General features: G+C 49.0%; 3 protein-coding genes across 7 annotated transcripts in view; 1 reads left to right on the top strand and 2 right to left on the bottom strand.

Annotated features, from left to right (window-relative positions):
* Positions 1 to 122: 122 nt before the first annotated feature.
* On the bottom strand, positions 123 to 8,698 carry LOC122383442 (protein O-linked-mannose beta-1,2-N-acetylglucosaminyltransferase 1-like). Its single transcript, XM_043369876.1, has 7 exons — positions 8,477 to 8,698; positions 7,461 to 7,556; positions 7,096 to 7,217; positions 3,552 to 3,779; positions 2,821 to 3,040; positions 2,385 to 2,512; positions 123 to 190 (listed from the first exon to the last, which is right to left on the bottom strand). The coding sequence occupies exons 1-7, from the start codon at positions 8,532 to 8,534 to the stop codon at positions 143 to 145; spliced, it is 900 nt and encodes a 299-aa protein (XP_043225811.1). The 5' UTR covers positions 8,535 to 8,698; the 3' UTR covers positions 123 to 142.
* An 865-nt stretch (positions 8,699 to 9,563) lies between these two features.
* Positions 9,564 to 12,417, top strand: LOC122383445 (methyltransferase-like protein 24). The gene is made up of 3 exons (XM_043369881.1): positions 9,564 to 10,099; positions 10,941 to 11,194; positions 11,653 to 12,417. The coding sequence occupies exons 1-3, from the start codon at positions 9,708 to 9,710 to the stop codon at positions 11,982 to 11,984; spliced, it is 978 nt and encodes a 325-aa protein (XP_043225816.1). The 5' UTR covers positions 9,564 to 9,707; the 3' UTR covers positions 11,985 to 12,417.
* Positions 12,418 to 13,043: 626 nt separating this feature from the next.
* Positions 13,044 to 24,377, bottom strand: part of LOC122383418 — a 49,457-nt gene continuing 38,123 nt past the window's right edge. For 2 of the 5 annotated variants that reach the window (XM_043369785.1, XM_043369787.1), the window contains exons 4-11: positions 23,773 to 23,900; positions 23,361 to 23,613; positions 18,728 to 19,153; positions 18,124 to 18,286; positions 17,472 to 17,602; positions 17,025 to 17,141; positions 15,951 to 16,092; positions 13,044 to 15,038 (exon numbers count right to left, since the gene is read on the bottom strand). In XM_043369785.1, the coding sequence (XP_043225720.1) occupies positions 13,673 to 15,038; positions 15,951 to 16,092; positions 17,025 to 17,141; positions 17,472 to 17,602; positions 18,124 to 18,286; positions 18,728 to 19,153; positions 23,361 to 23,613; positions 23,773 to 23,900 (2,726 nt within the window). In that variant the 3' untranslated portion in view covers positions 13,044 to 13,672. The remainder of the gene's footprint in view (positions 15,039 to 15,950; positions 16,093 to 17,024; positions 17,142 to 17,471; positions 17,603 to 18,123; positions 18,287 to 18,727; positions 19,154 to 23,360; positions 23,614 to 23,772; positions 23,901 to 24,377) is intronic. The other 3 variants (XM_043369788.1, XM_043369789.1, XM_043369786.1) reach the window with 2 other exon arrangements.

Raw genomic sequence — 24,377 nt, 5'->3', positions numbered from 1 at the left:
TTTTTCTTATCAAAGACAAGGAGATAACAAGTTACGTCAGGACGGAAAGGTGTTAGAGAAAACAGAAAAAATAATCTGAGAGTTAGAAGAACAGAAAGAGAGAGAAGGGAAGAGAGAAGCTCCCTGATAAATTGTGGGACGGTTACTGCCATGATAATGACTGGGAACTTGAAAATCTTCCTCCATCAAACTGAAAAGAACATTTTTTAACCGCGCATCACTGGGTATATTCCCTAACGCGAGTGACTGCGAGCCCCCCCCCCCCCCCCCTCCCCTATCTCCGAAAGTACTATTCTGATTGTCGAAATAGAATTTAAACGACGTTGGATAGCCCTGGAAAACTGTCGAACAAACCCTAACCTGAGGTCGCCGAAGACGTCACAGCTCAGTTCAAAATGACAATTATCAATATTTTTTAGGTTTTTCAGTGCTTGTGCGAGGATCATATTAGAGCATTTTTAATTCTAAGTAAAAATGCTCTAATATGATCCTCGCACAAGCACTATAGTGACTAGCACTATAGTGACACTGAAGGTAAGGTCACTATAGTGACCTTACCCTCGTAGTTTTAAAAGAAAAGTTAAATCCAAACACTTGTTTATTAATAATTTCGAGCATAGCTCTTCATCAGAATACAAAGATAAAAATGTCACGATTTTTTATCGTAACATTTTTAGCTTTGTATTCTGATGACGAGCTGTGCTCGAAATTATTAATAAACAAGTGTTTGGATTTAACTTGTTTTAACTAGAGGGTAAGGTCACAAATTAAAAATGACAACTATCAATATTTAGGTATGATCACACTTCAGGCTCTGGTGGCCGCCTGATAAGTCACAGCAAGCTCATTTTGTTTACAAACTGATAAATGTATACCTACGGAAGATGTCCTGTGGGTACCGAGCTCATACTTGGTGCGCTTCAGGTTAACCCGCGCCCCGCTGGGGGAGGGGCAGAATCTGCCCCCCTCCCGTTTTTTCGCCAATGACTTCTAAACGCGTTACGCCAGCGACGTCAGTTTTGGCCCAACTTTTTTTAACTGACTTTTTTGGGAAAATACATCTGCCCCCCTCCCGTTTTTCGCCAATGACTTCTAAACGCGTTACGCCAGCGACGTCAATTTTGGCCCAACTTTTTTTAACTGACTTTTTTGTAATTATAAAATCCAAAATTTTTAGTGTATAAAAAACGGAATATATGTCAGAGAAGTGGTCTATGTGTACCTACATACCAATTTTTAGAAGAATCCGTTCAAATATGTGGGAGTTATTCAAACTTTTATGACGTCACGACACACAGTTTTTTTGAAAAAAAAAAAATGATTTTTAAGTTTTAGAACTCGTACGGAAACAAAAATAGCACCATTCGATTCGCCGTGTACAATTGCATCAGTTAGACACCTGTTTAGGCCTTAACAACCAACTTCAAAATTTGACCGAACTTGACCTTACCTTGACCTGACCTCGACCTGAAATTCATCCAAATGTGGTCCGTATCACTTATTGAGTGTACCTATTAAATTATATGAATAAAATGACCCATAAAACATGTGTCGCACATGCCCTTTTCAATATTTTGTTTTTGGTGACCTGACCTGACCTGACCTTGACCTTTGAATGATATTGTATGCAACGAATATTGTCTTGGTAGCCTAAGAACATGTTTTGGGCAATCAGTCTCAGTCCATTCTTCGGCAACTACGGTGCAAGGCCGATACTATAGAAACTCGCATTTTTTACCCTTGACCTGACCTTGACCTGACCTCTGACCTACTTATGCAAAAAAGGCTCTTTAGATCCGTCTTGTCGAGAGCTTTCGATTGCCGTTTTCCCCGTCTTTCTACGATCATCGGTTCGGACTTCGGAAGTTAGACAGGGGGGGCAGAATCTGCCCCCCCCCCCCCCCCAGCAGGGCGCGTATGGCTGAATAGCCCAGCGGGGCGCGGGATAAAGTTAGGTCACAAATGATTAATTAAGGCTTCCCCGCCGCACAGTAATGCGGTGCTGCAATCGCATTATCCCTCGAAGATTTTATTGGAGTTCGGTCAATTATTGTGGCCAAGTAATAATGACCTGGCTAAGTCTCAAATTTGCGTGACCTCGGCGATAAGCAGGTGACAAGTTGTGCATATGTTCAGCCCACCGCTTAAGTAATGTGCGGTTCTACTTCTACCAATCTCAACAGGTGGCTTTGACTGGCGATTTGTTAATGCGGAGTGATCGAAAAGAAGACGTCAATAGACAAAGTTGCAGCTGCAAGGGTGACGTTGCATGTAAGCTACATTCAAAGTTTCATTGTGGTCTGGCTAATCGTTCCTAAGCTTCAGAAGCAGAACATACCCATGACTGAAACCGCACATTACTTCTGCTGTGGACTGCACTTTACCGGTTTGGGAGGGTAGTGTATCGGAATGGGGCTGCCGCAGTCGCAGAGGCGCCGATAGCCGTCGTATTTTTGGCAAAATTCCAGCCGCTCTTTGTTCTCGGGTTTCTTTAGCTCCTTGCATACCGTCTCTGAAACAAAACAACAGAAGGTAAACTGCTAATGCCTTCGAGTGTACATACCCAGTTTCTACACAGCTGACATAGCATCTGGCTATTAATTAATTTTAGCATTATTGCAACGTGTTACGGAGCACATTCCGTTGCATGCCCTCCGGTCAAATACTTTATCCCGGTTCAACATTCTGCCGTGATCCAGCATTCCACTACGGTTTAGCATGGTTACAAGGCGTAAGCATGCGTGGATATTTATCACAGATACACACGTTTGAAAATGTCCCGCTCCTAAAATAATAATCTGCGTTATGACCGACACTGACCGGTGGTATGCGGTACGGTGGTGGTCAGCCGGAGCGTGTAGCCCGGGTGGAGCGCGTCCAGCGCGTCCAGATTCAGGTTGTAGCCCTCGGCCACCACCGGGCCACCTTTGACGGCCACCAGCGCAAACATGGAGCGCAGCTGGATGTCGGGAGCAAAGCTCGAGTTGAGTGCCGTGAACAGCGACTCGCCAATGGAGTCCATCGACAGAGCCGACTCGGCCTGCGCAGAGGTGACAGGTCGCCGGTCAGTTGTAGTGTGGTCAGAAAAGTTTCCATGGGTGCCATAACTAGCTGACTAGTGGCTAGTGCTTCATGAGAAATACTTATGAACTCCACCTAGAACACTATGACCGGCACATATATGCATTGCATTTTCATTTGCACTGTCTTGGAAAGCAATAAATATAGCAGCCGTTTTCACGACGGGCTATCCGACGAGTGCACCTAATTCGACCAAATCTGCACCTAATCTGAACCAGATGTGCACCAAATGTGTACCAGATGGCCGTCGTGAAAACGGCTATTGTGCACCTTTTCTGAGTCGCAAAAAAGTAGCCTCCCTAAATGCGGATGCTGCCACTTCTAAAAATAATTGATCCCCAATATTTAAGGCCAAGCCAATTACAAAACAACTCTTAAAATACAACTCATGGCCCAGACGATTTTTACGGTCTTACGTCCCCAGCCGTCTGGTAGTTCCGAACCCGAGCCGTCGCACCCGATCGGCTTACCAGAACGCAGAAGACGACCACCCGTCCGGGCTGCACGTGCTGCACGAACTCCTGTACGCCGTGGAAGGCGCCGTCGGCGCTGTGGCCGTCCGCGAACACGTGGCCGGTGGCGCGGCCCGTGACCGGGTGCAGCGTCACCACGTACATGCCGTCTGTGCTGTGGTCCTCGTGGAAGAATGTCAGCGGGAGACTGGGCGGCGCGCCGTCCAGCTTCTCGCGGTAAAGCACCTGAAACACCATGCTCGGAGAGTTTGGTCGAATGTGATGAACGGGGAATAATTTCATTATAGTAACACCAGGATAAACATATTGCATTCACACTTAATTGCCTTCCTCTTGTGATCGCATACATTTTTTTCTTCTTTTACAGTTTACACTGAGCTTGACTAACCCGGCCGGGCCCGGGGATAACCCCAACCACCGCAACCCAGGAGGGGGGGGGGGGGCGTTTTTCGCCCTCGTCTAACTCCTAAAATAAGGGAGCTACGGAAACGAAAGCTATAACAAACGAAAGGTCTTACCGATACAATTCTAAAGCACCTAACACTTTTGACCTCAGGTCAAATTTCAAGATCAAGGTCAAAGGCAAAAACCGGTAGTTTTGTAGCGATCTCAAGAAAGTGTTCCAGAGGACGGCAGCATGGCAGGAAAAGCGGATAAAATGGGGTTGAATTAAAAGGAAAGACGAGAGTCTGAGGTTTCCGATAATTTGCTCAATATTCAAGGTCAAGATAAAAGTCATGCTCAAAATGACTTCAAACTTTGCGCGTTTTCATACATCTTGCATACTAAATTCCAAGATGTGTTTAAATGTGTTGAGGCTTATCAGGCACCTAGTTGTGGTTCATCTTACTATACAAAGATACTCCAAGGTCGAGGTCATGGAAGAGTATCCTTGCCATAGGCCATTTCACCTATTTAAAGGGACCCTCCCACCTTAACATTAGATTTGAGTTGAGATAGCCAAAATGGGGTCCCTGGCTCACAATTACCGGTTTCGGCACTCACAACATCGAGAAATGCCTTAAATCGGAAATATTGAATTTCAAAATTGCAGCATTTTGATTCAGAGGGGCTAATGCTTAGGAATACCCCTCTGAATGTGTGACGTCAGCGCAAATATCTAACGATTTTTAAATGTTTGACTAAAACGTTTTGTAGCACGCGGTGGTATATGCTATTTGCGCGCAGCATCTGCCGCAAACGCCGCACTTCTAAAATAAAGTCGCTAGAAACAGCGGAGTTTCCAAAAAAGTAAACAAAAGTAAAAGTCTAATATCTTGAAAACCGGTGAATATTTTTCGGTGAAATTTGGTAGATATTCGTTTTGCTCTTTCTGAACCAAGCGACATCACTTTCATGCCAATTCATAAACTTTTTTGAAGGTGGGAGGGTCCCTTTAAGTCAGTCATAATTATTAAGACAATTTGTCCGTCCTGAGGCTCTAAATGAACGCTTAGAGCAAAATGGATGCCAGATTCGTTATCAGCGGATACGAATCCATCGTATACCACCTTTCATGTGTCAACCAAAGGTCATTTGAGGTCAAATGGGGTCAACTTATAACTTGACCTTTTCCAAAAAAATGTATGTCATTCACAGCGTCTTTACAACACGAATACGTTGGTACCACTGCCTTAGCTCTAGGATAATTTTTATTGAAGTTATTTGCGAAAAACTAAAGCCTCAGCCCAGAGTCGTTGACTTGACCTCTGACCTCAGGCCACCAAAACTATTTTCATATTTTTCCCTAGGTCAAATGCTACATACGCACTCGTAATTTGTGTTTATCTCTAGCATTCTAGTTTTTAGCAGCTATTTGCCGTTCGCGTCTGTGACGCCGAAGTTTATCGTTCATGGGTCTAGAAAAAAAATCGATCCTATGACGTCATCAAAGGGGTTGGTAACAAATCCTAGCTTCAGAAGATGTCAAATTGATGGGAAAAAGGTGTTGAAAGTTTCTCTTTCCTACCCTAAGCGTTCGGAAGTTTTTAGCCGTTTTCACGACGGCCATATGGTACACATCTGGTGCACATTTGGTGCAAATTAGGTCAGATTTGGTTAACCCGCGCGGGGCTGGGGGGGGGGTAAATTTTACCCCCCCTCGCGAATTTTTGCGATATCTCAAAAACGGCGGCGCGCAGCGCCGCCAAACTTTCAGTACCATTTCTTACATCAATTTGACACGTTCCCTGAAAATTTGAGCGAAATCCGTCGGAAAATTTTTGAGAAATTGACGTTTTAGTGACGTCATGTTCGCCATTTTCGCCTCAAAAACGGCAAAAGTTCAAACGCCGCTAACATCTTCATTTTTAAAGGAATCAAGACGTAACAAAAAAGGTTATACGTAATTTTACTTTGTCTATCAAATGGCTATCTCGGTTTTTTGAAAATTTTGGATTTTGGCCTAAATTTTTTCAAAAAACTGATTTTTTTGGGAAAATCATTATAAAATCCAAAATTTTGAGTCTATCGAAAAAACCGGAATATATGTCAGAGAAGTGGTCTATGTGCACCTACATACCAAATTTTAGAAGAATCGGTTCAAAATGTGGGAGTTATTCAAAATTTTATGACGTCACGACACACAAAATTTTTGAAAAATGACTTTTTTGGAAGTTTTAGACCTCGTACGGAAACAAAAATAGCACCATTCGATTCGCCGTGAAAAACTGCATCAGATAGACACCTTTTTAGGCCTTAACAACCAACTTCAAAATTTGACCTCACTTGACCTGACCTTGACCTGACCTCGACCTGAAATTCATCCAGAGGTGGTCCATATCACTTATTGAGTGTGCCTATTGAATTCTATGAGTAAAATGACCCATAAAACATGTGTCGCACATGCCCTTTTCTATATTTTGTTTTTTGGTGACCTGACCTGACCTGACCTGACCTTGACCTTGACCTCTGAATGATATTGTATGCAACGAATATTGTCTTGGTAGCCTAAGAACACGTTTTGGGCGATCAGTCTCAGTCCATGACTCCATTCTTCGGCAACTACGGTGCAAGGCCGATACTGTAGAAACTTGCAATTTGTACCCTTGACCTGACCTTGACCTTGACCTCAAACTTTAAATTAAGTACATGTTTTTAGTAGTTCGTGATGAGAGCTTTCGATTGGCGTTTGAATTTTCCCAATCGGACCATTAGTTTGGGAGATAACAGGGGGGTAAAATTTACCCCCCCCCCCCCCAGCCCCGCGCGTTCGGCTGGAGACCCCAGCCCCGCGCGGGTTAAATCAGGTTCAGTGTGTCTCTTAGTAGCCATCAGCTAGGGTTGCACTAATTGCTTATATGCCTGCTTTGTCATATTATCAGAGAGTACCATCGATAAAAACACTGAAATAAATTCAAAAAATAAAGTTATTTGCTGTAAAAGAGATTAGGTGCAGATTTGGTCAAATTAGGTGCACTCGCCGGATAACCCGTCGTGAAAACGGCCATTGGCAGTATTCGCCAGGGCGCGAAAAACGACCACCCCAGGGCCCGCGAGGGTTAATATAGCTGCTACCATTTGAACTTTCTTCTCAACTTACCATTCTTCCGTTGGCCTTGACCATGCACGAGCTGGGACTGGAGACCACCTCTATGAAGAGGCCACTGTCGGCTGGCAGGCCGTCAGTGCTGAGGTCAGCTTCGGTAAGGGTGTTGGCGGCTCCTGAAACATGACGTTTATGCATGCGATGATAATTATTCGTGACGGTACACATTGAAGAAACGTAACATTATTGTCCTCTTAGCTGCAACTTTAGCAATTCTCTCAAGAGGTCATGTCTCACTGATCCTGCCAGGAAACGTGAGTACTGCACAATACCTGCTCCTTCAAGCCCATTTGAGCTTGTTGGATGGATGTCATATGCGCCGCCGCGCTGGGTCATCATGTAGGTATATGGGTACTAACCGTCTGAGTCGGGATTGGACTCCCGAAATGGAGGAGAAACTTCGACAGGAACAGCCAGCAGCAGCAGCAGTAGCCAAACGGCTGATCTTCTAATATCTGTAAATGGACAAACCGATTAGGCAGTTACAAATTGGATCATAATTTGTAATCAATGATTAACAAATACTGATGCCCGATTATATTCGTTAGGTTTGATGCAGCATTGGAAACTAACTCCGAAAAACATGTGACTAAGCTGAGCAATGCAGGTGCAAAGCCTAAGTCCAACAATGGGTGGAAACGGGCTCGGCGCATAACTAGTCGTTTTTGCCGTTACAGACCATAGTCGGCAGGCATTCTTATAATCTCTCACCACAAAAATCCTCGGAATGGATAATATCGGTATATTATATATGTTACGGCCCGATGGACCGTGTCATATACATATACCAGTTGCCTTTTTTGAACGGCTTTTAGATCGGAACATGGAGTGTGTGTGTGTGTGTTTATAAGGGTGAAGAGACTTTGGGTAGAGAAAAAGTCTTCATGGTGGAAAAAAGACGTATGATAGACAGCTAGATAGGCGGATCGCGGATAAGAAGCGTCAACGAGCGTGCGTCTTCGGCGACCACGCTAATTTTATTAGAATATAATGCACAAGCAAAATAAAAGAAACGCCAACATTGTTCACTTTAAAACGAGAGAAAAGACGGTAAACAGCTGAGAATTATCATATCATCGAGCTATTTTGGCGTTCTGTTGTTATGATGTGACAGAGAGGGAAACCACCGATATTTTACAGAATCTTATAACAATCTACTCTAGTTATGTCCGAATAATTTAAGCAACGTAGGTATTAACTGGTCCTACACCACAAAATTAAGCTGTCTGAGGGATATTCAGCAAACCATAAACAAGAGGTTAATGAAAAAGGGCCTAAACTGGTTCGTCAAACATGTTGTCAATCGTCACAAGATCAATCTCGCTACACGTCTTTCACATCGGTTTAGCTACCACAAAGGCATGCAGCGACTCACCCATCTCTCTTTCGCGATGATAGCTTTTATATTCGGACGCGTAACACCACCTCACCATCAAACTAAAAACCACTCTGTCACCACTACCACTCTGCGTGCTAGCTGCCTTAATTGTCCACTGATTTTTGGCAAATACAACCGGAGTTTCACGAGCGCGGGGCTGGCTGGTCGGGGCCGTGGTGGCGACTCACGCCCCGCCGCCCCTCGGCTCACCGCTGCAGTGTTGCAGAATGACCAGCCGTGGGGCTGGGGGAGTGGGGAGGGTTCGCTGACTCTAGTCTCCAATGTCAGGCTGCTGCACCTATGACCAGCGCACGGTGCAACAAAAACGACGTATCTGGGCTGAATTATTATACACCGCACCACTGCGTACCTCTGCGTACCTCAGCTGTACACATTGCCAGTGGAAAATACATCTAATGCATCACTATTACATATGCATCTAAGTAGACTTTTTGAGCGTCACAGTAAATGATGACTCATGACTCATCAATAGACACGCATGCATTTTTTACGCAGTAATATCCAGCTCAGTTGCGAAAAACAATGAGAATGTCTTTTGAACACAGAAGGAATGCACAATTTTATGCATCTGCATAACTTTACTGACGCAAATTTTCTAGCGTTGCATTTATCAATTCGGTCCGGATTTGGGCGTGCATGTGGTTTAATCCAGGTCCGTCCGTTCCACATTGCGACAACCGTCTCGCTCACTGTTTCCCTGACCCATGGGCCTCCCACTAAGCATATCGTTCATCTTCCAAAAAGGCACATCCAGTCCTCTAGCTGACTCCGCCCGCCCTCTGTCTACATAGTTCGTTCTCCCCGATCCCGCTAACCACGTCTATATCTATGTAGATCAGTTTGCCTCACTCCCATTCCTCTGCTACTCTCTCTCTCTCTCTCTTGTCTCTCTCTCTCTCTCTCTCTCTCTCTCTCTCTCTCTCTCTCTCTCTCTCTCTCTCTCTCTCTCTCTCTCTCTCTCTCTCTCTCACTTCCCACCCGTCCCCTCTCCCATCCCCCGCCACTCTCCCCCGTCTCTCTGACCACTCTGTCCCGCGCTGTGAGGCCCGCTGCTCTGCGGCCAGCCGACCGAGGACGTGGCTCGCCGCGGGCGCCGGGAGGCTGGCGCCGCTCTCGGGTCGCTGACCTCTGCGGACTCTCCTCTCCTCTCCTCTCGCGCCGCCACCGCGCCGCCGCCGCCGCGCCGCAGACCAGTGCCGACGCCACCATGTTCGTCAGCACCGACGACTACGGCCGCTCCAAGAAGACGGACGCCCGTCGGTCCGACCAGCGCGGCGCCGTGCTGTCGTTGTCGACGGCTGTCTTCTGTGGCGCGTGCATCATCTTCCTGCTGTTCGTCTACGATGGCCGCCGCAGCCCAGCCGAGGTGCGCCAGCGGGCCACCGCGCTCGACGAGGAGGGCAACGAGATCTGTCACGTGCCCGCCATCCGGCGCCCGGAGGAGTTCTTCGACGACATCGAGACGGTGACGGCCGACTGCCGCAGCCAGATCCAGATTGGCAAAACGTCCAACGCCGAGGTGATTAACGACGACTTTGGGACGGCGATTCGGTGTAATAAGTCGGAGGCGCACTTCCAATGGATCTGCCTCGACAAAAGGTGAGACTATCCAATCCGGCACGACCGGCTTTATTGCGTATACTTGTATGTTATGCTTTTTTTGGAATGATTTCATGCTTTGTTGTTGTTTGATGCTTAGATCATAGATAACATGAAGCATGTTATCTATGAATCATGATTCATGTTATCTATGGCATTAAACTTTGCACAACTATATTTTGTGACGGTGATACAAAAAATTTGTATCCGAATCCAGCTGTACGTCTCATTTTACCAAATTGGCTCACGCTTACTTTTTTACATTATATTATGTGTGAATTTGTGCCTTTAATTGAGCTGTATTTATGCCGGCGAATAAATAACCCTATTATACATATATATAAAGCTCGATGCTTCGAATCACACATGGTAAGCTTGAAGCTCTCACATTGTTTACTGTTGCAGCCGGTCCATGTATGGTGACCTTTGTTGACCTGACATGACCCAAGCCTTGACCTTGACCTTGACCTAGTTTACGAAATGAACATCGTGGCTCATAAAGAAGAACGGTAAAGATAAATTATTTTAAATAAAATGTATCGATAAAAATAACATATATTAATAAATATTCATTTCCCTCTCTCTCTCTCTCTCTCTCTCTCTCTCTCTCTCTCTCTCTCTCTCTCTCTCTCTCTCTCTCTCTCTCTCTCTCTCTCTCTCTCTCTCTCCCTCCCTTTCTCTATCTCCATCCTAAAATATCGTTTTCCTTACATCTCACTTATTTACGCTTCATGTTGTTTACAACATTATTGCTATTTTGATCTAATTCTTCTCCAAACATGCTTCAAGGCTGTATTATTGGTACAGCTTAGTGAATTGACTCGTGATACTACGGTTTCAGGTTGAAGATTCAGCCGGGCAGCTGTCTGTCCTACTCGATCGGCGTCGACCCCGAGTTCACGTTTGAGGAGGACATGGAGAGGCTGGGCTGCGAAGTGTACGCGTTCGACACACCTGAAAACGTGCAGGACCACCAGCGCTCCAGCAGGATCTGGTTCCAGAACGTCCGCATCGGCGTCAACTCTTACGACGCCTTCTTGGAGGGTCAGACGTACCGCAAGTCGCGCAACCTGCACCAGGTGGTCGAGAATCTGGGTAAGAGCCGCATCAAATCCTCATTACGACCGACACACTGAGACAATGACTTCTACTGCTACATTTTTGGGACTTATCGGTTTTTGCCCTGCATTGTTAGCATTTACCGAACCTCGCCAGATACTCGATCTGGTTTTCAGTCGAAATGTAGCCACAACTAGCCTGCATAATTTTGGGGTACTTTTGCTTTGCTGTCCGTTTTGAAACAGAGCAACACGTCCCATCGATTATACTGAATGTATTAATATGTAGAAGTTAATTCACTTGAGCTGACTTATTTCGATAATTTCGGCCACTATATCTTATAAGTCGTAACCCTCTATTACAATCCACATGAGCGGCACGTGGCTCATGGACCGATATGAGATGGATCGGCACGACTACCCAGCTTATTTTGCGACCTGACCCCGTCTGACGCCATTGCCTGTGTGACCTGACACGCCTGTGGCCCATCTCAGGTCACACACACCGCACCATCGACGTGCTGAAGCTCGACGTGCGCGACCACGAGTGGGAGGCGCTCGAGGAGTTCCTGCGCTCGGAAGTCATGGATCAGGTGAAGCAGCTGGTGGTCACGCTCAATTTCCAGCGGCCTGCCAACTCGCAGACGCCCCAGAACCTGATGAAGGAGCTGGTGAAGTATTACGAGCTGCTGCGTATGCTGGACTGCGATGGGTTCCGCATCTTCTCGTCCAAGGGGCGCGGTGAGCCCAAGGTGCCGCACGGCATGAAGCGCTCTTTCTACGAGGAGTATGAGATATCGTACGTCAATACAAACTTCTATCACTGATCAAAATTTGACGGGGCTGAACTTTAAAGTCATGGTTAATAGACGGTCAATTAATCGTGCTTAGATTGTTAAGTAGTTAGATTTTCGACGCATGTACAAAACGAAAACATTTTGTATAGGTAAAAAACTGCCCTCAACGGAGTTGTCCTGTTATGCGATTACCTTTACCGATGGTAAAATCCTATATGCGTGCATATGGTCTGTGCAGGCGTCTGTGTATCTGGCCTTTTCTGTATAGGCCCGTGTGTGAAGCAAATCTAAGGCCACTGCCAAAAAAGTGGTGTGTGGTTGTAATTTCGAGAAACGGGCATCGTTACCAACTGGGCACTTATTGATGGATGATCGCACGGATGTGGATAGCGTCCATGTCGGGCGAAATACTGTTCGTTGTTATGGGTATTTGCACCTTGAAATATATCAAATGTCGCTGTCATGATTGTCGTTGCCTAATTGAACGAGAAAACACAAACGAGTTTGGTCGACCGAACTGGCTTGACTTCGATCGACTAACAATGAGACTCATCAAGCATGGGGTAACGGGCTCAACAAGAATGGGAAACATTTTCTACAACGAGTTCAAAGCGCAATACGTCTTCCTTATCTTTTAATCTAAACCAATCGTTTATCCAATATCGGGATCAGTTTGCCAGCCATACAAAAGGGGCGAGTCTGGTGACTGCATTTTTTGGTGTTATGTTGCTGAGCTTGGTAGACTGTACCGCCTTACACACAAAGCTGCGGTACAGTCTATCTACAGGCAGCATATGATCGCTCGCAGCAGAACTGGCTGGGTATGAACAATTTTAAGGCTAATTTCGATTCAACCTGCAAAACGTGGTTATGTCGAGTAGGCAAACCTAAAGCAGAAAATGGTTGCACAATTGTTTTAATGTGAACCGTGTGTACGAGTACTGCTTCGAATCTTGATAAATGGTACCGGGTAGGTACGCCGTGTGTAAGACACATACCTATGCCAGAATTTGTCGTTCTACCTCGGGTCCTCGCTGCTTGACGTTTTCTGTCCTCATTAGTCTCCAAATGCCCATGTGAAAACAAGCATTTTATAAATAATATAGTATATATTTGTCATAGGTATATCATATATACACAATGGATTCACAAATCTGGTCAAACTCTCACAACCAACACTAGACGCACATAAAACAGGGCCCAGTGCTGAGGGTCCGTCGACCGTCTGAGCTGTACCGGCCCCCGGCCGGTCAGCCGACCCCCCGACAGCGCCCGGACTTCGCGCCTCGCAGACTCCACACTGCACAATACGGGAATATGACTAGGCAAACACAGTGTGCAGACCGCCGGCGGAGCCAAAGGCCACGCGGCCCGGCCGGCGCAGTTCATCATCTTTGGTTATCAGTGTCCGGGCGCTCACATCGCCAGCTAAAACCGCCGCATCTCCGTCACAAAAGCACGTGTTGGCTGTTGGTGTCCGATCGGGTGTCCACTACACTCACGTGACACACTGCGACCGATCGCCTCATCAAACGTCAGTCACCGGCAACGTCTCACTAGCTGACTCTCGGCCCTGACTAGCTCACATGTCCCAACTGCGACTCCAAGCAACGGCGACAATGGTGTGGTAGGTTCGGGATACGTCAGACCACTGTCATTGGGATAAACGCCTTCTAGCAGCGCAGCGGCTGGGATAACTATCGCTGACAGACTACGAGCTATCTCTTTCCAAAGGCAATTTTTAAGACAAAATGTTTGGTGGTTGTTGTTGGTCGTTTGGTCGCTGTTGTGGTCGTGGTCGTGGTGGTGGTAGTTGTTGTTGTGGGTCGTTTGGTCGTTGTTGTGGTCGTGGTTGTGGTGGTGGTAGTTGTTGTGGGCTCTTTTCTCATAGTTGTAGTTGATTTAGCTGTCGTCGTGGTTGTCGTAGTGGGTGTAGTTGTAGTGGTTGTTCTAGTGGTCGCTCTAGTGGTCGCCCTAGTGGTACTTGTAGTGGTAGTTGTACGTGTAGTTGTGGTAGTAGTGGTAGTTGTAGTTGTAGTAGTAGTGGCAGCTGTAGTGGCAGCTGTAGTTGTAGTTGCAGTAGCAGTTGTAGTTATGTTCTTGCTCCTAGCCATTGCTGTTGATGTAGTGGCAGAAGTACTTGGAGAGGTAGTCTGAGTTGCCTGTCCGGTACTCACAACCGTTGTTGCATATGAACTCTGAATATCTACAACATCTTCAAGGGTTGTAGAGGAGGCTGTTGTGGTACTCGTAGGCTTAGTATCTCGTGCTGCTGTCATTTCTGTAGATGGTTCTAATGTCGCCGGTTCGACATTTTTGCTTGTGGTTGTGGTTGATAAGGCAGGTTTGTTTGGGGCGGCAGCTGCTGAACTAACGACTTCTGTTGGTTTAGCGGTATGTGTCGCCCTAGGTTTGACGGCTTCTGAATCTGCTGGGGTTGTCCCGTCTTCGCTCCTCGCTGCTCTGTTTGTCACAGGAGCGACTGCCATAGATGGCGCCATGGTCGCCCCAGCAGAAGTCGCCCCAGCCTGCCCCTCAGAGTTCTCCGTCACTGCCACCGCGGCCTCTGCGTCCGGCGCGGCAGCTGGCACGTATCCGCCGGTGACTGGTGCTGTGGTGGGGAGCGGCGAACTATGCTCGTTAGGAAGGGAGCCAGCAGTCTCTTCAGACGGCTTATCAGTCGCCGGGGCTGGCTGGGAGCCGCCAGCACCACCACCCGCCTCCCCGTGAGGCTCTGTGACGACTGTTTGACTGGCACCAGCTCTCAGAGTTGCCGTGGGCGAGGCAGTGCTGGTGCTGGAGGCCACACCGGAGCCAGCGGTGCCCGCGGAGGGAGCACCAGTGGCGGCAGAAGCAGCGCTGCCGGTGGAGCCGGCGGTGCTGGGGGAGCTGAAGACAGGGGCGGCAGAGGTGGTGACGTCGTCATCGTCGGCGCCGCCGCCGCCCACCCTGGGGGCCTCGGAGGTGCTGCGTCGCGCGCGGCCGCCGGCGGACGTCGTGTACTGGCACCGGTCCTCGTCGCTACCGTCGCCGCAGTCGTCGACTCCGTCGCAGACGGCGGCCGTGGCCAGACAGCGGCCCGTTCTGCCGGACAGGACAGTCAGAGACGCTGTCAGACACTGTCAGACACTGTCAGAGCCGACACACTGCCATCGCCCAGTGGATAGGATATTTGAGCAGTCTGTGCAGTGTATGTTTCCTTTACGACAGAGGACAAAAATGCTTAGATAATTTCTGATGTTTTGTGCAGCAGGTCAGCAATTCGAAAAAAGTTCCGAATGATGATTAGACCACCGATATCTATTTAAGTGAAGAAGCCCAGTGAGCAATGATTTACATTATAATCTAACACGCTTTATTTCCATTTACTTTTAATTGCAATAAACAGTGATCAATCACAGCAGAAGCATCAACAACAACAAAAAATGTCACAAGATCTTGTACCGTGATTCAGTAAAGACACCAGGCGTTTATTCGAGTGAAGGTGCATAAATAATTACAAAAGTGTGATGGTCATAGCTAGCAGTGCACGTTAGGTACGACACAGGCGTTACTAGCTGCAAATGACGACACTGCGGGAACGCATTCTCTCTACTGGCGTGCTGGTGCTGCAGGTTCGGTGTGCTGTCAATGAGCGATATCGCTTGTGAGACGAGGGATCACGCCGAACACAATCTCAGCCATCGATCAGAACAACTACACAACGGGATACGGGAGCTGTGAGCAGCGTGAGTCGGACGTGATTGGTGCTTATGTTAAATGACAGAGACACTCACACACAAACACACACAGACACAGGTACGCGCACAGGCAGGTGTGGCGAACTGCGAGGCACGGTGCAACCAGTAAGTCTGCAGAGCATCGTGCATAGGTCAGCGTGGTTAGACAGCCAAGAAGAAGACTCATGCACGAGACGCCATCAGAGCGGAGCGGTGCGTGCTGTTGACATGCGGCGGTGGAGCGGAGACGCGGGCGGGCTGGCCAGCTGCCACCTACCGGCACACAAACTGGCCGCGAGCACAGGGCGGCCGGCAGCCGGCGAACTCATCGGACGAGTCGCTACAGTCGGGGAACTGGTCACAGACCAGGCCGCGCGCCAGACACTGGCCGCTGGCGCACTGGAACTCGCCCGGACACGCTGTGGGGACCGGGACACGCGCCGCTGAGAGGGGCCGATCGCGGGCCGCGCGACAGCCAGCGCCCTCTGGACTGGGTGGCGCTAGTGGAGCGACCCTCCCGGGGTTGGAGCCAGAGCGGTAGGTAGCCGTAGGAGCGAGCAAGATGGAGACTTGCTTATTTCTAAGAAGTTAAATTGTACTTTTAAAAGGCGTACGTGTGACATTTAGAGGGCAAATGAATCTGCAGCATGGGCTGAGAAAGTGCACAGCAAATAAAATGGATGTGCACGTTGGGAAAGAGCGTCAATAAACAGATATTTGTAACGGAGTGTTTTTGTTCCTTCACAGCCTCACATATTCCAGCACAGGGACTTCAGGTTAATTCGCGACAGACATAGCATTGCTATACCAGAATAATCTAGAAAATATTTTTAGTGCGATCTACATAACCGCGTTGAGATGAAATGCACATTCAGGACAGGTACGAGTATACCAGTGGAAGATTAGCTGAAGCGTTAGCAAAGACCTGAGGCCGCAGTTCACCCACATAAGATAAATAAGCATCCTCTTAACCGACGCGCAATTCACACATACGTTACCCTCGCCACAACCAAGCGCGCACTCACACAGATACAGCACACAGACACATACATCCTGCAACCGAAAATAGAAGGAAACATTTATGATAACGGCAAAGGCCCCACCACCGGATCTCAGCACGTTCAAAAGGCTCATGGAGGAAGGCTCACCCAGGCCGAGCGCCGGCTTAGCTCAGTCATTCCGCACCATACCACATCACACGGCCTCAGGCACTCCGTGTTCACAAACTATCGCTGTGAATGTGGATGGGTTAGTATTCCTGTCTATGTGGGTGCTCTTTACCTGATCTCTGACCCCATCAGACCCTGTCTGAGCCCATTGCTCCCTCTCGGTCGACCGATCCGGTACTTACAGGGACAGTCGACCTCGTCAAAGCCGTCCCAGCAGTCGGGCTTTCCGTCGCAGCGCAGTCGCAGCGGCAGACAGGAGGTGTGGTTGCCGCACTGGAAGTGATCCGGGCCGCCGCACTCTGAAACAGGTACAGACCAGGTGTCAGAGGATAGGTTGAGTCTACAATAAATATGAATAATTAATAATCGTGCGTGTAAGAATGCATTAAATCATATGACTAAGCAAACAACTCACTCCCTGGCAGTGAACTTTGATTCACTCTTTCAGACAACCCTACAAGTAGGCCCTGGGTTTTATGTCCAGAAACTTAGCGACGCATTCGTATTCTAATTCAAAGCCGAGTAATGAGTTTTAAGTGATTTCAAGAAAATCTCTATATCGTCACACACTACCTTGACTCACTAACTGGCTAAAACAGACTCGCAGTCGACTCGAAGTTCCAACTCACCACAGTCCTGCTCGTCAGAGAGGTCCCAGTCGGAGCAGTTGGCGTGGCCGTCACAGCGCATGTGCCGCTTCAGACAGGCGCCGTGCAGACACCGGAACTCGTCCTCTTTGCAGAGAGACTCGTCCAGACACCTGGCAAGAGGAGGCATCGAGGTCAACTGGGGTCAGTTGGGGTCAGTTGGGGTCAGTGGGGTCAGTGGGGGTCAGTGGGGGTCAGTTGGGGTCAACTCAGATCAGCTGGGGTTAACTGGGGTCAGTGCCGTCAGTGGAGTCACTCGGGGTCAGTGGGAGTCAACTGGGGTCAAGTGTAGTCAGTTTTGGTCAGTGGGGTCAGTTGGGGTTGATCAGTTGGGGTCAACTGGTCTGGAGCCAGTGGGGGTCAGAAGGATCAGTTGAGGCTGAATGTCACTATTATCATGTCGTTTATATCTGCTTCCCACTGTAAACAGACGTGGCCGGGAGGCATTCTGCATCCGTCCGTCAGTTTCGACGATAAACATTCAAATCGGAGAGGTGGCGACACTAACTAGTCTTCATACATAGTGCAATAGACACATAGTCATAGTCAGTTAGACATATTTAGTCATAGTTCTACATAGCCAGTTCAGACTGACTATGCTCCGGACCCTGGCCCTCTCAGTCCCTGCACTCACTGGTAGCCTTTGTCGGAGATCTGACGACACTGCTCCACCTCCAGTTTGCAGAGGCCACCGCAGCCCAGAGGGTCGTCGGCATCGGCCGGCACGTGGCAGTCCGGCATGGCCTCTCCACTGAGCTGAACACACACCTCATCCTCTCGGCACTGGTCGCACGTGCCTGAGGGCGAGCAGGGCACGGTTAGGTACAGTGTAATTCGTTACAATCGAGGTGTGTTACTATGCAGAGGCATGCGAAAGGAAGCTTCAAGACCGTTGGCCTTGAGGCTGTTGAAGTTTAATACTTCATACACACTTAACACACGAGTTCGAAAATGTCAGAACGAGCGCTTCGCTGCAGAAAGTATTCGAAGGATTGTTCGAGCAGAATATAAATAAACTAAACACAGCCCTACCAAGTATGCACCAAGACTGCTTGAATATGATAGCATTCCTTGCTGAGTTTACTGCCATGCATCGCCATGAGTTCTAATGTGACATCGAGGTGTGGTTCAATCGGTACTGTCACTTTACACAGCAACATCTATTGAGCAAGTCTTTTACACTGTGCCGTTCCTTTCTTCTCTTCCAGAGGCTCCCACCCTCCTCCCAGGTTACTCACGGCTGGGACGGGGACGAGGCTCGTTCGGAAGACTGCTGGACGGCGGCGGCGGAGGCGTGTCGGGTCGCGGCGTCTCCTGTCCCGTCTCCTGTCCCGTCTCCTGACCCGTCTCCTGGTCCGTCTCCTGCTCCTTCTGATCTCCATCCTCCTCCGTCCCGTCTCCCGACTCCTCCTCGGAGCAGACACACGGCCTGGTCTCGATGTCGGCTCCCTGGTGCAGTGTCAGGCACGGGCCGATGTTTCCCGGATCGAGCAGCACGCCGGAGCCGTTGTTGAGCAGGCAGCGCCGCTCTCGGGTTTGGGTGTACGATGGTCGACAGGGCACGCAGGGCGCCCAAGCCTCCCACTCGCCCCAGCGCACGTCGATGGACGGCGGCAGCGACGGCCGGGTCACCGGAGGGGGCGGCGGCACCGCCGAGCGAGACACTGCCGACAGAGGGAACGGGTCAGTGGAGGTCACCGGAGGGGGCGGCGGCACCGCCGAGCGAGACACTGCCGACAGAGGGAACGGGTCAGTGGAGGTCACCGGAGGGGGCGGCGGCACCGCCGAGCGAGACACTGCCGACAGAGAGCCCCGCGGGTCAGTGGAGGTCATCGGGGGTCAGCGGAGGCCATCAGAGGTCACTGGAGGTCATCAGAGGTCACCGGAGGTCACCAGAGGTCATCAAAGGTCATAGGAATACCAACGAAAGCCACAGAAGATCAATGAATCCATAAGAGGTCAAAGTAGTTAAGACGGATCGTGGACGGTCATGGAGATCATGACGATCGTGGATCATGAAGAGCAACGTTAACCCTCGCCCATGTAGAGGGGGGGTTGGTGCAACCCCCCCCCCCCTGAGGCTTTTCGAAAATAGTGCAAAAACGGCGGCGCGCAGCGCCGCCAAATTTTAGGTACCTTATGGGGCAGACCTTGCGCATCTTTTGATAAAAAAAAAATTTGACCGGGTCATGTCAGGTCACGGAGTTATGACGTCACAAAGGGAACAGCCTCCGGCCGGATTTTCACAAACTGAGTGCCAACGCCCGAGGTTTCCTGCCGGTGGTACGGAGATCGGTTGATGGATCGTGATGAAACTTCCCATGCATGTTGGGGCAAGTATTGGCTATCATATGGTATAAGAAACTTGACCGGGTCAGGTCAGGTCACGGAGCTATGACGTCACAAGAGGAACAGCGTCCGGTACTATTTTTGAAAAGCGCCCGAACCACTATTTTGCTAATTCTTGTCACCTCAATGGGAATATGCAGCAATATTAGCTTCTATAGGGAGCAAATGGACCTCCCAAATCCAAAAATACAATCAGATTTCAAAAATTTAAATTTTGATTTTTCGAATTTCTGCCGCCGACTGTGACCTTGCCGACTTCCGGCGCTCCCAACGCGCCATTTTTAGAGCTAGGGAAACGAAATACATACCAAACGATAGAGAATTGATCAAGGAACACGATAGTGAAGGTTTCAAGTCGATATCTTCCACCGTTTTGCTGCAATCGCCGCCGAAAGTTGAAAAAAGTCTATTTTTCCGAAAATTTGACCTTTGACCGGTCAAAAGTAGGTCAAATGTTGACCTAGGACCAAAAAATGTACCACCAATCGCGAGATCTCGGCGAGAGCAATCCGTTGGTCTTTTCCGCTAAGCTCTACGACGCTCCGTTTTCAAACGCCAAGGGGGGGGTCGCACCAACCCCCCCCCCCCTGCATGGGCGAAGGTGGCAGATCGCCGTTTACGGGCGAGGGTTAAGAAAGATCTCATGAGGAAGCCGCAGGATTAATGTGCTGTAATTGTGTTGCAGTGGAAAAGCATTCATAGCATTGTAACGGTCAGCATTTTATTAGCTTAGAGAGTCACAAACAAAAAGATCTCATCGAGAATGTCGCTTATTGTTTGTCCGTCCCCTTCCTAGCTCGAGATTCCGATCTCGGTACATCGTTCGTATAACGTCCCATCATCCCTGATCTAACGTCGCCAGTACAGCGGATTGACGGTCCACCCCTCCCGACCCTTACCCCTCCCCCCCCCGCCCGTCCCGACATACCACTGCCGTGCCACTGCGCACGGGAGCCCGACATTCCACCGGGCTCGTTACTGTTGATGGCAGGGGCGTGACCTTGACTCATGGCATAGGGGTCACCGCCCCGCCGACTGACATTGACTCACATTGGGAGAGTTCAAATGAATCGGTCACGGGGTTACAGAGTCATAGGTAGAACGGTGGGTTGAGTGCGTTGATCACAAATAGGGAGTTTGAAATGGTCGACGGTGGTAAGCTTATTCAACCGTGTTATGTGTTGGATTTAGGACTATGTTGAAATGGGATTTTCCACACCAAAACGTCGGTGTATGTGACTTACAAAAATAATACACGTTTATTGACAGGAATCAAATCGGCAGGACATTCCAGTAATGCTGGCATCAATATTTACCGGCATCTGTGCATTCCAATCAATTTAACATGGTGCAGAAGTTCACGGTATTTGGCACCCGGGCATGTCAAATATCCCAGCATTGCATATCATGTCTTATACCACTTGGGTCGGCCAGACATCTGTGTTTACAAAGGTGTCCATCAACAGAGCGCTGCCACCGATCGGTGAAGTAAATGTTTATCGCCAGCATGGCCAGTTTCTTTGGTTAGCGTCAAATAATTCAGTGGCTAATACTCAGAGGTGTCTTGGTGTATTGTATGCTTATTGGTGAACGATCGCTGGTTGTCAGCAGATAGAACTGTCAGCAGTCAATGATTGCAGTGCAAACTGGTGAGTGATCAGCGATCGATAGGTTTACCAGTCAGCGGTCAGTGGTCTCTGGCTATAATACGAAGTACCCAAAGCTCGATCCCCGTAATGGTCACTACCCGTGCCAAACCCCAACAGCCGCCCACCGTTTCGGGCGAGTTCCACGAACGCCACCGGTCGATAGCAGTGTTGGTGCGTGCACCATTTGGTCGGCAGTTATACGTCAGCAGGGGGGAGGGGGCGGTCGGTATAGGGGGGAGCAGGGGGGGTAGGCGGCAGAACGTGTACCGGTCAGAATCAACATAGCGCTACCGTGACCTGCTCTGACGTCAAGGCAGACGCCTCGTTAGCGAAATTATTCGAATCGATAACAGCAAACTGATGTCAGGATGATAAAAAGGCTGCTATCAACGAATCTGTCACGTCAGTGCGACAATGCGCACTTCCGGTGAATGAAAACAATGCGGAGGGAGGTGAATGGATTGCAAAGCCTGAAGAAAACAGTTCGACATAATACGCCACGAACGTTGTCGGGACTGGCATAGCTAGTCCTTCTTGGAAGACGGTAGATCAATACTGGTTTCCGAAGAATGCAATTGAAATTTGAAACAGCATTCGTGTCAGCTTTGTCAGCTCTTTTAACCCTAGAACGCCTAGGGGGGGGGGTTGTATCAACCCCCCCCCCCTGAGGTTTTTCGGAAATAGTGGAAAAACGGCGGCGCGCAGCGCCGCCAAATTTTGGGTACCTTATGGGGCAAACCTTGCGCATCTTTTGATCAAAAAAATTTGACCGGGTCATGTCAGGTCACGGAGTTATGACGTCACAAAGGGAACAGCCTCCGGCCGGATTTTCACAAACTGAGTGCCAACGCCCGAGGTTTCCTGCCGGTGGTACGGACATCGGTTGATGGATCGTGATGAAACTTCCCATGCATGTTGGGGCAAGTATTGGCTATCATATGGTATAAGAAACTTGACCGGGTCAGGTCAGGTCACGGAGCTATGACGTCACAAGAGGAACAGCGTCCGGTACTATTTTTGAAAAGCGCCCGAACCACTATTTTGCTAATTCTTGTCACCTCAATGGGAATATGCAGCAATATTAGCTCCTATAGGGAGCAAATGGACATCCCAAATCCAAGAATACAATCAGATTTCAAAAATTTAAATTTTGATTTTTCGAATTTCTGCCGCCGACTGTGACCTTGCCGACTTCCGGCGCTCCCAACGCGCCATTTTTAGAGCTAGGGAAACGAAATACATACCAAACGATAGAGAATTGATCAAGGAACACGATAGTGAAGGTTTCAAGTCGATATCTCCCACCGTTTTGCCGCAATCGCCGCGAAAAATTTGGAAAAGTCTATTTTTCCGAAAATTTGACCTTTGACCGGTCAAAAGTAGGTCAAATGTTGACCTAGGACCAAAAAATATACCACCAATCGCGAGATCTCGTTGAGAGCAATCCGTTGGTTTTTTCCGCTAAGCTCTACGACCTTCCGTTTCGAAACGCCAGGGGGGGGGGTCGTAACAACCCCCCCCCCCCCCTGGTCGTTCGTGTTATGAGAAATGGCCTGGTCGTGCGAGGGTTAAAGCCAGCACGCAAACAGAATATCCAATGCATTTCCATTGTCGAGCTCGTTAACGACTTAACACTAGAGAGTCGAGACTCGGTGGATAAATTTTCACATAAATATTGACAAAAGGTAACCAAACCTCAAAGCGACTGTCGCTTCAACATAAAGTCGTTGTTTTGCAGACTTCATCGTTATGAGCGACTAGTTGCAAGAAAAAAAATGCCCACAACGCCTTCCAACACTCCTCCCCCCCTTCACCAGACTCAGCCCCCCCCCCCCCTCCTCTCACCCTAGCACTCGCCACTGACGGTCCTCACCTGAGAACGAGATATCGTCCAGTTTGACGGTGATGCGGCGGCCGAGCCACATCCGTCGGTGGGCGTTCCGCATGCCCTCGATGAAGCTGGTGCCGATGCCGATGGCTCCGTCCGGCCGCGGCTCGTTCAGTCGCACCAGGACCGTCACCGCCGTCATGTTTCGCTGACCATCCAGGTAGGCCGGCTCCAGACCCAGCACCAGCGACTCGTTGTAGACGCTCGACAGGTTAGACTTTCGGAACAGCTTGTTGAGCTGGGAAATACACGGTAGGGTGAGACGCGGGTGCGGTGCCACCCGGGGTAGTCGCAAGGACGCTGTAATCGCCCGGAGGCGATTAGGTTATTTTGGCAAGCCAGCAAATTTACGGTACATGTGATGCTAAGTAGTCACCATTTTAAGTGCCACACATACCTGCGTCTCGATTTCCGTTGCGAGTCGACGGTACTCGTCCGATCCTGGGTCTCGGTAGCCCTCTTGAAACACCTTATTTGTGATCGTGAACTGGCCTTGGAACGCCATCATGTCGCCTGGATCGTCATCTGCCGAACAGAACGAGAAACGCATGAGTCATCAATCAGTCTTGAGACTGTCGAGTTACAAAAAGGGTCAGCGGTGCTCAGCGACACTCAAAAGAAGGGAAAAACTAGCATTGTTATTAGTATCATAAAAGTAAGACGGCATGCATATAAAATTGATACATCCTATAAATATTGACTAGTATGCAAAGTAAGCATTTCTTGTCGTGTTTGTTAAAAGTCACAATATTATCGTCTGAAGTACAGCGCCACCGGCGCGGCCCCAGCACAGCTTTCCGTCTGACGGCTGCCGCGGCCCTTGAAGCTGTGCGGCACAGCATAGCTTCAGGCGTCGACCACTACTGCCATCTAGGGACGGAAATTACAAACAAATCGTCCGACGCTCAGCAGTCAGGCAAGGAATTGTGAGCACCGGAAAACAGCTTCCCAAGTCGCCAGCGCTCATTGAACAGACTAAGTGTTCCGTGGCCAGCTCCCAGT

The sequence above is a fragment of the Amphibalanus amphitrite genome, unplaced genomic scaffold (assembly GCF_019059575.1).
Source record: "Amphibalanus amphitrite isolate SeventyFive unplaced genomic scaffold, NRLGWU_Aamphi_draft 000163F_arrow, whole genome shotgun sequence".
Classification (NCBI taxonomy): domain Eukaryota; kingdom Metazoa; phylum Arthropoda; class Thecostraca; order Balanomorpha; family Balanidae; genus Amphibalanus; species Amphibalanus amphitrite.
This window is presented reverse-complemented; position numbering and strand designations above follow the sequence as displayed.

Excerpts from the sequence above, each read along its gene's own strand:
- LOC122383445 (XM_043369881.1), top strand. The coding sequence starts at position 9,708 with ATGTTCGTCAGCACCGACGACTACGGCCGCTCCAAGAAGACGGACGCC. Across the intron at positions 10,100-10,940 it reads TGGATCTGCCTCGACAAAAG|GTTGAAGATTCAGCCGGGCA; the intron begins GTGAGACTATCC and ends CTACGGTTTCAG. Across the intron at positions 11,195-11,652 it reads CCAGGTGGTCGAGAATCTGG|GTCACACACACCGCACCATC; the intron begins GTAAGAGCCGCA and ends GGCCCATCTCAG.
- LOC122383442 (XM_043369876.1), bottom strand. The coding sequence starts at position 8,534 with ATGGTGAGGTGGTGTTACGCGTCCGAATATAAAAGCTATCATCGCGAA. Across the intron at positions 3,041-3,551 it reads TGGTCGTCTTCTGCGTTCTG|GCCGAGTCGGCTCTGTCGAT; the intron begins GTAAGCCGATCG and ends ACCTCTGCGCAG. Across the intron at positions 191-2,384 it reads TACACTACCCTCCCAAACCG|TTTGATGGAGGAAGATTTTC; the intron begins GTAAAGTGCAGT and ends TGTTCTTTTCAG.